Genomic DNA, 14011 nt, shown 5'->3' with positions numbered 1-14011 from the left:
CAAAAATGAAATTAAAAATTCTGCAAAAAATCATGAAGACGCACAATAACTTTGCACATTATATCTCAATGAATTTTGAGAAATTGAAGGCTTTTTTTTAGAGATTTATGCAGTTTTAACCGAAAACCTAGTCAAGTCTCCCCATGTTCCCCTACCGGTCGCAACGATTGTGTAACGGCTTATGTGATCGTGTCCAGGCTCAAACAAATGTTTTTATCCAAAATAAAAAACATTTATTTTGTAAATAATGTAAAACCAACGTTACAAGCGTTTCAAGTTTTGTCCGGCATCAAAACAACAACACTGGATTGTTGGTTTTAACGAAAACTCAGTTCGCCCACATATCAACTAGATGTAATAAAAAATCAACTAATATTTCGGTTGAAATTGCGGTTCTTGTTCCGAAACTGAGCCATTTATGGAGCATATTGAGTCGTTTTTCTAGTTTTCTTCTACATCCGCTTTTTTATTCAATTCGTTTATTTGATAAGGCACGTCTGGGTTAGCTTAAAGGTGCCATTTTTGTTTTACATTTAAAATTGCTTAAAACTAGGCGATTGCACTTCGATATATTTTTTTGCTCTGAAACTAATTAAATATTACAGCATATACACATACATATACAAGAGAGGATAATATAATTTTCGTAAGATTAAGGAGTCGTTAAGTTCTATTTTTATAGTAATACAGCTTAAGACTTTTTATCAGGAAGATTATTAGAGCAATTAATTATAAACTAAGGGGAACATTGTACAGAACTAGAAGAAGCGCTTGAATTTTATTAAAAATAGGGGAGATTAATTAGAGCTATCTTTATGAGTAGTAGAAAAACTAGTAACGATAGGGGGTTTAATGTTTCGGAAAGATATTCAGGGGGATGAAGGGGGAGTGAATTCCTACATCTGGGTATCAAAGATAAGAGAGGGGTTCTTTCAAACGATTTCGTAGAACAGCTCTGATGTGGATTGATAACACACCGAGTTGCGCATGTGATGTTTTTGTTGTAGATCCCATGTTTGTTAACTCAATCGACAGATCTGTTTCGTGTCACTTTGCAGTTTCATTAAACCATCGTTGATGTACGGTACAGGCGGAAGATGGCACTTCTGAGAATGATAAGAAATTAAAAGGAGCAGTAAAATCAGTATATTGTTGGTTTTAGGAAAATGTATACGAGGGACATATAGAGGAGATCGCGGCTTGCCAGTACATCTCTAACCGGGACATTAGGTCATCTTTCCCAGGCCCGAAGGAAACCTAAGGGAACCGAAGTTGAGAAAAATAGTTGGTGCATGCCCAGACGATGGGTGCGGTATCATGATAACCGTTGGCATATGCACAGATACCACTATTCGATAGATAGATACGTCGGAGATGAGCGTCCAACGTGTATTGATTGGACATGAACCAAGACATCACACGAATGAAATCCCGACCCACATCCTTTCCTCTGAACCAAGGTTGATACCTACGGGATGATGGAATGTAGCCACAGTCCTAACTCTCCATTTCCCCACGATGTCTGCCAAGTTTCTAGCGTCGTCTGACGAGAAATATTGAAAAATTCATTGAAGCTGATTGGTCTTTCGTATATGTTACCTTCTAAAGCGCCCGCCTTTGCTAAAGCGTCTGCTTCTTCATTACCTGACATGGAGTAATACGAGGGGACCCAAATTAAAGTAATCTAGTACGATCTTACAGACAAAGCACGCAGGAGCTCCCATATTTTCCCCCAGGAAATACGAAATGTGCTTTCTAGGTTTCACCGAAGCTGTTCGTAATAATAAAGTAATGATCGGTGGGCAAAGTATCAATAATCTCAAGGGTATACTGAATAACAGCGAATTCTGCGACGTAAACTGAAACAGGATCATTGAGCTTGTATGAGGCGGTGAGGTTTTGTTTGAATATACTGAAGCCAGTGGAGTCAAGACTCCCGTCGGGGTAGAGCAACTTGTGGCAGTCGACTTCGCTAATTTACTATGAAAAATGTTTAGGATCACTTGCTGACGTATGTGATCCGGGATTCCACGAATCTCATCGAAGAATACAGTTGACTCAGAAGCATGAGAGAGATTGACACGGTTGGAATAATAAGAAGAAGAATCGATATTTTGTGCCATGTAATCGAAGTACACAAATTGGGTATGAGAATTGAGTTCGACAAGCCTCTCTAAATTTACAATTACTAACGGGTTCCAGATATCGCACTTCTAGACTCATTGTATGGGTCGAGTGCATGCAACCCAAAGCAATACGCAAACAACAATATTGGATTCGCTCTAGTTTGGTGAAATCTATGTTCGCAGCGGAGTGAAAACAGAAACACTCGTACTCCATCACCGACAGTATCGTTTTTTGGTACAGCCTGATCTCCCCCCCCCGTTCCGGTTATTTTACGGAGAAAGTTGATCCTTTGTTGGCACTCATGGTTCAGATACCTAATGTGACATCCCCAGGTGCCTTTAGAGCCAAACCCCAAGATATTTGAAAGTTAAAACCTGAGCAATGTGGTTTGATTCATTAATTAGCTGGAGAATTCGATACCCAGCTGGAGGACCCAAGCAGACAAATTGTCCAAGGTATCTTGCAATAGTCCTTGCAAATCGATAGCTTTGGGACCTGTAATAGAGACCACACCGTCATCTGCAAGCTGCCTTGGCGTGCAGGGATTGACAAGACATTCGTCAATATCATTCACGTAAAAATTGTAGAGAAAGAGGTCAAGATATGAGCTCTGAAGAAGATCCACGTAGTTAAATCTTAACGTTGACGAATCACCATTCAAGAAGTACATGTGCATTTCCGACAAAAAGTCTCGCAAATAGTCATTCAAAATTAATGAAAGACCATGGGTGCAATCTAGCTCTATATTAGCATCATAAATGCATACAGGCCAAGGGACAGATCACTTGTGATGCATTTTTAAAAATCAGCTAAATTAAATGCATTTCTTTCCATCAAAATAGAAATTCGTAATGTATTTTGCGTTGCATGCAATGTATTTTGCTTTGCGTGTAAGACGTCAAAACCCTACAAAAAATTAGCCCTACATTCAACAAAACATCGAACAAAGTGAATCAGCGTAGGCCGTTTGTTAAACAAACTTTTCTACGAGGGAGTGCAAAGTTGATGCAAAAATGGAAATTAAATGCATTTTTTCTAATTTGATGCAAATTTGTTATACATTTCTAGAGTGATCTGCCCCTATATACAGGCACGGGCGAAATACTGCATCATCGCTTGACCTGTATACGTATATAAAGCTGATATAGCGCGTACATGCTTCAATGATCTTTAAGGCATGTATGCTTTACATGTGCATTTAGTGTCATTGTAGAGCAAATATAAAACCAATAGAATGCTATCGTAATGCTGTGGGTTTATTCGTTATGCAACTCTTCTTGAAAATTATATTTGGCATATTTAATGTCATTCGAACATATGCAATATAGCCCAAGCAGCAAAAGCAGCGCACGTAGCGTGAAGGACGAGGCAAGGTACCTCTGTTAGAGACTTACTAGACTCATCAAACAAAAAATGAGCGTGATCTTGTTTTTATGAAATTAACGAAGCGAGGGTGATCTTGTTCGGATAAAGGTATTGTGATATCTGTTTTCAAACATTGTTGGGAAGATCATATATTTTGATGAATTGCGCAACTGTTAAGTATATTTTTGTCGTTTTACAGTAAAAGTATTGTATCACATCAATTCTTATTCACCTCGCTTTTTTGGATTATAACTATATTGTTATTCATATATGCGATAATGTTATTGTTAGCTACTCGATAGTCTTCTATTCAGTGTGTTTAGGATGTGTTTATTTTCACAATGTCTATTCATTCCAGAAAAGCGAAACTTTATCATAGTCCATCATCACCCGTTGGTTGCCGTATCATAGTTTATCATTACTACTTTTATTTCACATATATTCGTGTATAAGTTGTGTGATGTGTCGTCGTATGTGATCTAAAATTTAAAATATTTCGCCTTCTTTCAAATGTGTATAATATCCCTTTCCGGTTTAAGTCTTTCCACATTTCTTTCGCTCATTATTTTATGTGTTATAAATAGATAATTGCATTAAATCTCACTGTTTTTGCAGGTAGATCGCTGACGCGATGACCAATTGGAATCTTAGCTTCCATCTAATCTAGTATAGCTAGTTCTAACATTAGTTAAATGACGTTCATAGTTTTTTGCACATTCACCATCAATAAAGAAAGCAGCTTACATTAGATTGCAGATTATTCTATAAAAACACGATCACTGCTATGCGTGGCATGTAAAAGAGCATTTTAAGAGTTTCTCATGATTCGTTTGACTACTTGATATATGTGATAAAAAGTCTTATCGGGCACCTGCCATCTCCTGGAAGGTCTTCTCACCATCGTATGTCTTTTCTATTTAACTACGCACGGAATTTTAGCTAGCAGAACTTTGATCTATGTGATATGTGTATCGGTTAATATGGTTTGTTTACAAACGACTAACTGGTAGTTTGAAAATTATTATACGAATAGCGTTGTTATTTATTGGTCCAGCAATGATGGGTGCTTCTGGAGTTGAATGTTCAGAAAAGATTCGCTCAACAATACGCTTTCAACCTTGCATAGTCACACTCAGATCGGACTAGTTCAAGCACTTCGGATGAATATTCCAAGAATGAGATGGTCGTTGTTTGTTGGTAACATGTAGGCTGTGATTAGGGCTAAAAATTTAACGTGTTCGGCCTTCTACTCTACTGCTTACTATTGGATACACCTTTGTATTTATGTACGATAAAATTCAGGCCAGCTATTGTATCTAATGAAAAGGTTTTACTTATCATCAAGAGCTTATTTAAACTAAAAACCAATTAATTAAAATATTTGATCTTTTATGTAGGGAAAAGCTCCTCATAATATGTTTGTTCATTCAACTAGGCCGTGAATACATTCATTATTTTGCTCAAAATTTAACTCCTTAAAAGCATTTGTCGGTAAATTCAAGGTGGTATTACTCAAACCATATATCTAATATTTCTAACTTGCAATATGGGGAATGAAATTAATCTTTTGTGTTACCCGGAATTAAATAAAAAAGGAACAACTCATACTAAAGTATTCTCAACTATCAGCACATAAACAAAAATGTTGTATGTATGTATATATGTTATGTAGTATATTTTGATCCAGATGCTAGTTAACTTGACAATACTTTCTTACTAATGCTGTTAGCGAAGGACCTAAACGGAAGGGATGGGGCCGTAAGCGGACCTACTTACACGCAATCTGCGGCAATGAAGAAGTCTCCTTCCAGGCCTAAAATTCAGCCACATAATATAAATGTTCGCAATACCTGTTTGGGTTATAGGAAACACGCGGTGCCGATTTCGGGTTTGACAGTACCGAATGTACCCAAGATCAAGGAGGTGACTAAGCGTCTGAGAAATAACTAAGTCACTGACGATGACTTACGTGCAAATAACATCAGTGAATGTTTTATAAAATTAGAGTGGCTTGGTACCACAAAAACCTAATAGAATTGTTGTTTGATTTCATTATAGGGTGGAACCATCCAGCGTTTTGATATCTGTTTGTATTCGGTCATTCGATAAGTACTTAAGGGGAGGATCTCATTCAAATGACCTAAAAGTAAGTAAAATTTGGAATTTTTCTGTGAGTCACTGAAAAAACATAGAAGGAAACAATTTTAGGATTTAAAAAGCTTATATTTTTCGTCTTCAAGTTTGTTCAAGACGAAAAAACAACGTGGTGACGTTCTGTCTAAGATTAGGTGCGCGTGGAACAACAAAGCTACGTACCGTCGGCTGCCTCAGGATCGATCTGAAACACAAACTAATAAAAAGGCTCTAAAGTAAATTAAATTTATTGAGGAGGAATGATCTAAGAACAAGTAAAATACTTGTTGATTTGACTTAATGGTGCGATCTCAAACTTAAAGATTGATTTTTCAGCCCTTTTTCCATTTTAAGGCTTCACTAAAAATAGTGAAAATTTTTGAATTGAACCGTTTTCAAATGAGATTGTACGCAGTTTTTAAAAATCATGTTTTGAGATAAACGCGTTTAAAGTTTTGAGAATACTTTCGTTGAATTATTCGTGGTAGACCCAAGCAAGCTGGGAGCTGCACAAGCTCTTCGTTTTAAGTAATTTTCCGATACGTTTCTTGTTCTAATAGTGGCTTAAGCAGCTTTCAAGTTCCATTAAAGCTTAAGCAGCTTGAAAGTTCGCTAAGAACTTGATGTGAACTTTAAAGTGTGCATTTTAAGTATTTTCCGAATTTTTGGTCGCTTGCGGAATGTCAATATTTTGTAACAATTACATGGAATTATGGGTTTTGGGCATCGCTGATTACGAATCTGAAGTTAGTTTTTCGAAATTCAAAATGGTTCAATATGGTGGACGCCCACTAAAAAATGGTGTTCGAGAAAAAAAAGGTTTTGTGATTTAAAAGTACGAATTTGAGTTAATATGCTTCAAGACATAAAAAAATAAAAATGGCGATGCCGATATGGTGGACCCAAATGTGACTTTCACAATTTTGACCAAATGTTTTAGTTTTCGTCATTTTCTGCGGTTGTTTGATAAATCACGATTAGACTACGATGCCTCTACAGATCAAACCGTGAAATACGTTCTCGAGACCTGTACACATGTGCAGTGTAACGCGAAGAATTTTGGGAACGTGCATAATGCCACGAAAAGGTTTCTACCTGAGCCGCGCGCCTCGAGCCGAGAGCGTCCCATGGCGGCCAGAACACCGCTTCGAACAATGGCCTGTGTGTTGTGTGTGGCCCTTAAAACCTCTACAAGTGAAACAGAAAAAAAAAACATTACTAAACCATTTTTGCACTCCGTAACAACATTCTGTGATTTGGAAAAAATATTTTAGCTCCGACAAACAGGGGAGGGAAGGGGCTTACTTAGTCCAGCCACTTAGTCACTAGTGTTTCAAGATATATTAATATGTCGATGACCTTATACCGTACCACATTGCTTTTCATCTCGAAACCAACATCGTCTGGACTACCTCGCTCTCAATTACAATGTGCAATAGTTTGGTTTGTCAGAGTTATAGTTTACAGCCACTGCGATTCTCGCAACTGCCCCTTCAATAAGCACAAATTCCTCTTCCACTGCTCTGCGATCAACTCCAACGATGTCGATGACGTTCGCGAAGCAATCAGGCATGTGCGATCTCGTAATGATGGTTCCGCTCCTTTGCACATCAGGTATGCTTGAGCCTTACGTGCTGCGACAACATTACGTGCATATTAACCATGTGCATAAACAGACAGCTAAGCGGTGCTATTTCAATTACTTAGGGGACGTACAAGGTAGGTTGAAGTCCGAACCAAAAACATTCTGGACGCATGTAAAAAAGCTAATAAAGAAGTTGCGGTTTATCTTCATCGATGGGCTATGGAGGGCTTAGGAGTTCTTGTTCACAGTGGATTTGCCAACTATTTTCTGCAAAACTAGCGAATGTTTTCTCTAATGAAAAACTGGCAGTGGCATAGTTGGATAAACTTGGCTTTCGTATCAATATTCTCCGACGAATGCAATCCTATCTCAGTACTCGTCGTCTAGCTTTCAAGATAGGTGATTGTGTATCCGAAGAGTTCTTCGTTTCATCTGGTATTCCGTAAGGCAGTCATCTTGGTCCTTTGATTTTTCTTCTGTATTTCAACGACGTCAACTTCTGCTTGTCATCCGCTAATGACCTCAAGTTATACAATCCTGAATCCTGAATGCTGACGTCAGCTGAAGCTTTGCGGAATGGTGGGAAATCAACCGAATGAGCCCAAATCCTAAAAATGCACTATCCTTAAAATTTGGATGAACAATCGACAATTAGGTAATATATTAGCTAAATTGTCAAAAACCGTCGTGCTATTTGGGGTTCGTAATGAGAATTTATCATAGCACTTTTCAGATACATACTGCTTGAAGGCTCTCTACTGCTCACTCGTTCCCTCAACACTGAATTCAGTTGTGTGGAACACGCATTATCTCATCGAATTGAGTTAGTACAGGTTTGCCCTCCGTCGACTGCGTTGTAACAACCCACACCAGCTGCCAAGTAATGAAAGTCGTGGACCGTGCAAGTGCGGCGGGATCTATCCAGTGCTATGACGATTTCTGCTCCTGGCTTCTTCGTGCCATATATGTTAACATTCGCCCTCGATCTCTCCGCAATAATGTAATCCTCCGATTACCTCTTCGCCGGACTAAGGGTGCTTACAGAGTGGCGGCGAGAAGCTGAGCTGGAGCTGGAACTGACATTAGGATGCGAGATGCGAGAAACCCGCCTGCAGCAAAGTAAAGGGATGATGTCAGAGTGAAAGCGGGCAGTCGACGCAGATCCGCTCGGCTTTCACTCTGACATCACCCATTTGGTTTGCAGCAAGGTTTCTCGTATCTCGCATTCTAATGTCAGTTCCAGCGCCAGCTCAGCTTCTCGCCGCCACTCTGTAAGCACCCTAACTATGGAGCTAACTCTGCTTGTTTCTGTGCAAAAAAAAACATTTTGCGAGATAGATAACTAGTCCGTTTTGCTGAGTCGCTCCAGAACTGTTAGCCCATCACTTCGATGTTCATCTGGGGACGTCGAGGCGATGCAGATGTCATCCACAAAAACAGCTGTGTTCAGCTTTGCCACCAGATTATCCATTTGAACCTTTTCAAAACTCTAAAAGGAGGATATCAGTCGATTTATTAGATCATCACGGTTCAATTCATGCAAAATACCTGCTGGAAAAACCATCGGCTTAGCTGAATGGTGCTTTTGAAAAAGTGGCTGCGAAACCGATAGTTTTTCCAGCAGCTATTTTGTATGATTTGAATCGTTGTGATCTAATAAATCGGCTGATATTCTTCTTTTAGAGTTTTGAAAAGGTTTAAATGGATAATCTGGTAGCAAAGCTGAACACAATTTTTCCTACCCTTACTACCCAGCGTTCAAATCTAACACGTGCTCAAAAAAGGTAACTTGAACCTTAACACCAAAATTTCTGTGGTACCAGCAGATCTGATCTGCTGGCATCTTCTTACTGTTGAGAAGATGAAAGGCTTCGGTTCGGCTACCGGTCGCGATAATCTTCGACCGGCGAACCTCTGCACAAATTGTGACGATCTGAGTCTCGGGATCCTGGAAACTTGCTGAAAACGCTGGATGCGACGCTGCAGCTAAATGATGTGAACCGAAGGAAACACCCAATTTATCCGTAAATTTAGCTAAACTACCGTCGCTGCTTTGGTGCCCGGTGGAATTGACCCGACAGAAAGTTTCTGCATTTTAGTAAGGAGATGGGTAGGACGCATGTCGCCCAAATCGCCAGCACTCGAAAGATTTTTCTAATTTCGCCTGTGCCGATAGGTCAAGGCGAGAGATTAGACGATCCCTAATTGCTTTGTATTTGTTTTCCTCGGGTGGTTGTTCTACCAGATCAGAGATGTTGCGGAAAACCGATTGGTCCACTTTAACCAATATATGAAAGAATTTTGTAACGTCATTTTGTTTCCAGTAAGAGCGAATTGAGCATCAGCTTATCAGAGGATCCGGCTTCGATTGGTACGGTAACGTTGGACAATTCCTTTTTCGTTGTAAAAAATATTGGATTTACCGGAATCGCGTCGCGGTCACGTTTTTGGAACAAGACAATCGAGAGATAATAAAAAGCATCCGAACGAAGACAGATGCTTACTTATAATGCTTTGTATTTCTGATCTGTAGTAATATAGTCCTATAGTTTTTCACTTCACCCCTGTTACCGTTTTTGTAGCAATGTCGTTGATCTTGCAGCTGTGACACCACAGTTTCTTTTTATACTGGCGAAATGTGTATTGTATAATTCATCATCAGCAATCAATTTCGCTTTATTCAAAATGATGTAATTCGTTGTTCTGCATTATTTTGCATAGATACGGTTATAAAATGCTATATTTATAGGATAATTTGTTTTGTGTGTACGTGTTATGAGTTGATGAAAGGAAAAAATAGGGATGTTTCTGAATAGAAATAACTGAGAACAAACGGAAATAAAAAATATTGTTTGAAATGAATTTATTCAGATTCTGATTTTTTGTTCGGTGTATGTGTGTAGGTTTGCAGATTTCACCGCTAGTATATTTGTTCTAGTACTACTTTTTGATATATTTTGTTTTCACATTGCTCTTCACTACTACATAACACTAAATTTGCTTGCATTTTTCTGTTATTTACAATTTGCATAAATCCTTTATCTAGCAGAAGCTATATCATATTGGATAATGGTTCAATAAAAAGATCCCTTTTTCAAATGCTGAATGCGTCGATGTCCTACCAAACCCAAAGGGGGAAAACGTACAATCTCGACTAATCTTAATTTAAAAGGGACAACAACCAATTATGGACGTAAAAACTAAAACAACACATTCACCACGTGAGAAATTGCCAGATTTTCAAAATAATCTTGATCGTAAAAAAATCGACCAAGAAACTTGGCTACACATTCTCACAGAAAATTTAAAAATAACATAAAAACAACTAGGTAGCTTATATATGTAAAAAGCATTTTTGGCGTTATGATACCTTCTTCGATGGCATCCTTATACTTGCGCTGTTGGTCCACTGGTGACTTCTACTGTGATTTCTTCAACCGTTGTTGCTGTTGTTCCTGCCAAATCATAGCTTGGTCATGCTCGTCACTGCCTTTGAGACAGTTTAGCTTGTACTAATTGCTTGTGGCGTTGGGTTTTCGCCCACCTCGCGGCTTAATACTTTCGGAAATCTGCCACATGGCATCCTCATCCAGGTAGTCTTCAAAATTATCGAAGAAGCTAATAATCTTTTCGTTTTTCTTGAACTGGTACGATCTGGAACGTAAACCGTTTGAGAAATACAGTACAAAGAAAGAAATCAAGGAAAAGTTACCCCTTTTTGAAACGTTTCATGTTTACCACAATGTGGTATTGTTGCCACCGCTTCGAAAAATTGATTGATCCACCAGAAAGCAGATCCGGGTTACCAATGTGCACGAAGGTTAGATCTTGCAAGACTAGACCGCTGCGAAGAAATAATCCATATTAATTTAAAAGTACTAATGACAACATGTGGCTATCAACTTACATATAAGGTATACAGGGTGGATTGGTTTCAGCCAACGCCTGGCGATAGGCTCGAAAGCTAGAACTAGAATCGATTAGAGCACAGTACTCCTTCAGTCCTTCAGTGATTGTTCGGTGCCATTCGAGCCTAAAAATATAAATAAAAGAAGGCCTTCAGTTTAGTTTGAAGAGTGCAGACTAGATTATTATTTTTATTGCGCAGCTAATTTAAGTTGGCTTAGAAAAAACAGGTTTACCGAAGACACTGCTCGTAGTCACACAAGAACAGAAATGTGAATTTCAAGAACTACTATACCCACATTAATTAATAGGTAGAATCATAACGTTCAAAATTAACTTACCGTCTGATTGGGGCCGAATCCAGTGCCGACAATAGCGCCAAGTACGAATTGTAGTTGTTTATTTTCCGCAAATGTTTCATTATTTTGATAAACTTAATCACAAGTTTCTCTCTTTCTTTGGCATCATCTTTCTTAAGAATTTGCGATCGCGCCCTGAAAAAAGGTTTGAATCAGTGACGCCATATGAAAAACTAACACCGCGATTCGTGTATCCGTGGTTAATACTGACCAGTAGGACATCTTGTTAAAATGCTCAGTGAACCTCGTCAGATTCGGTGACCGTTCCTCGTTCTGTTCCTGGGCCCAGATAAGCACCTCCGGTATTTCGATTTTGTGGAAAAGTTCCGCATCTAGCAGCGTCATCTGCTCGGCGATATCTGCCGATTTGAGATCTAGCAGCGTCGGAAGTGAGGTTGTAACAGCCCGACTAGACAGCGAACTGGGCTCTTTGGGAAGTTTCTGCTTGTAGAGGGATACTTTTTCGATCAGCTTCACTCGCAACAGTTTGGCCATCGTGAGATGACCGGCGCAGACCAACTGATAAACAAAGTTCATCAGTATCTCCAACAGTCGGCGTGATAAATCAGGGCTTCTATAGGAGGAGCATAAAAGCGAACAGTTCATCATTGTAAGTAACCGCATAACAAGTGTAATACTTACGTAAGATCGTTGACCACTCTCACCAACAGGGAGAAGGATTCTTTGGCAGCTTTTTGTTTCGCGTCGATCATCTGACAGTGAAACAGCGAGTAACGATGGGTCAGCTTCTGAATTAGTTCCAGCGGGGAGATGAACGTACGGAACGTAGTGATAAATGCTTCTCCGTAGGCTGTAATCCGGATTGGGGTATAGGATAAATGAATTACAAAGAATCGATCATGAAAATTTATTGTTTCAGAACATTGTTGTTACTTGAGTATAATAGGTTAATATTAGGCATTTACCATAAAGGAACATATGATCGCTCATTTTGTCTGTCTACAACAATACTACAACGATAATCGATTTGTATGGGAATTTGTGACTAGATAGCTTTTTAAAAACATATGTATGGTTTGATTTTCTCAATGGTATTATTTGAAACGTGCATTACAAAAAAACACTCAAATTTCCAATATTTTACGCGAATGTTGTTCGTAACATAAAACTGAAAAACAGAAAAAAGCATAGAACGGTTTCGCAACCATGTGAAGATGGTGTTATTTCAAATATTAAGATAATAGTGCCGTAAGATGGGGATTGTCAGAGTCGAAACTCGAAACATCACACTCTCAACGAAATATAGAGCGCATTTTTGAAACTAACGATTCAGATAAGACTCATATTTCGTACGATCAGGGCTGCGTGACACTTATGATCTTAAAGCCGAAATTGGATGTTTTCCTTAAGCAGTAGGCAGCTATAGAATGCTGTGTGTTTATTATCTCCTATTGATCCAACTCCGAGATCACATGAACTGTTGACATTCATCCGCTAACAATATAAACTCGGTCTTTATCAAGAATAGGGCAACACAAAATATTCAATTTCTCGACATATGATTAGGATGTTAAAACCTAATTCATAGTTTTCATTTTATCTTTAATCGCGCAGCTGTATCATGTGCAACATGGAATCTCATTTCAGTAGTGGTGATTGATGAAAATATTGTTGATCTAAAATGATACATATCAACGTTGAATGTTGTATACTGATCCAATTGTCTTTGCTTATCAGGTCTACCTATTTGTAGTAGGCGATAAAATCCAAATAGGGTTACTGTACCCTAATTCATCTTAGCTCCTGTATTCATCCTACCCATTTGAATACATTAGTTAGAGCAGTGTCTGCTATCTCTATTTAACGCATTAGGTCAAATGGTAGGATGAATAAGAGTACGTTGTACTCGACTTTTTGTTCCGCTCAAACGCGAGTATTCTACCTTTTTCAAACCGGATTTTTTTATGTTTCAGCTTCTTAGAAACGAAGGAAGGCTGCAGAAACCTATTTTAGCGCAATCCAATCAATGTAAGCCGAGTTACAGTCAAAATCGTGCTACATCCTAACTAATGAGATGAATAAGGGCACGTCTATCCTACATAACGCGCCAAATAGAACTCTTCATTCGTCAATAAATGTTGTACTATGTGTTGTCAGAGGCAACTCAGCATTGAGTGAAGATCGGGCCAATAAGGATATTTTCTCATCGCAATCGATAACTTTCGATACTTGATGAATGAATCAAATAGCATTCGTTGCAATTTTTTTGGGCATGAAAATGAGGATATTTTGGCATCAATAGTACTATCCGAGGCTCTAGTACCATAAAGGCCCGTAACTATAGGTTTCAAATGCTTTTCTTATGCATAAGAGCGTCAAAACTGTCTCAATCACTTCGATTGAATTCGAAAAAAATCATGGATCTCGTGCCTCACTTCTGAATGGATAAGAATCGAACATAGTAAAGCATAATCAGATTGAAAAATGATCACGCGGAATGCATGAATGGAGAGAATGCAAACAAGCGAACTTGGTTACGCATTTTATGGATACTGATTTGTTTGCAACTTGAAAA

General features: G+C 38.6%; 1 protein-coding gene across 8 annotated transcripts in view; it reads right to left on the bottom strand.

The window, feature by feature from the left end:
• Nucleotides 1-3642: 3642 nt before the first annotated feature.
• Nucleotides 3643-14011, bottom strand: part of LOC131677472 (guanine nucleotide-releasing factor 2) — a 117374-nt gene continuing 107005 nt past the window's right edge. For all 8 annotated transcript variants that reach the window (XM_058957354.1, XM_058957344.1, XM_058957314.1 and 5 more), the window contains 6 exons: nt 12118-12286; nt 11687-12049; nt 11458-11610; nt 11118-11243; nt 10923-11054; nt 3643-10864 (listed from right to left, as the gene is read on the bottom strand). In XM_058957354.1, coding sequence (XP_058813337.1) covers nt 10723-10864; nt 10923-11054; nt 11118-11243; nt 11458-11610; nt 11687-12049; nt 12118-12286 — 1085 coding nt within the window. In that variant the 3' untranslated portion in view covers nt 3643-10722. The remainder of the gene's footprint in view (nt 10865-10922; nt 11055-11117; nt 11244-11457; nt 11611-11686; nt 12050-12117; nt 12287-14011) is intronic.

This window comes from Topomyia yanbarensis, chromosome 1 (genome assembly GCF_030247195.1).
Source record: "Topomyia yanbarensis strain Yona2022 chromosome 1, ASM3024719v1, whole genome shotgun sequence".
Classification (NCBI taxonomy): Eukaryota; Metazoa; Arthropoda; class Insecta; order Diptera; family Culicidae; genus Topomyia; species Topomyia yanbarensis.
The sequence above is the reverse complement of the archived record's forward strand: the minus strand, read 5'-3'. Positions and strand labels throughout refer to the sequence as shown.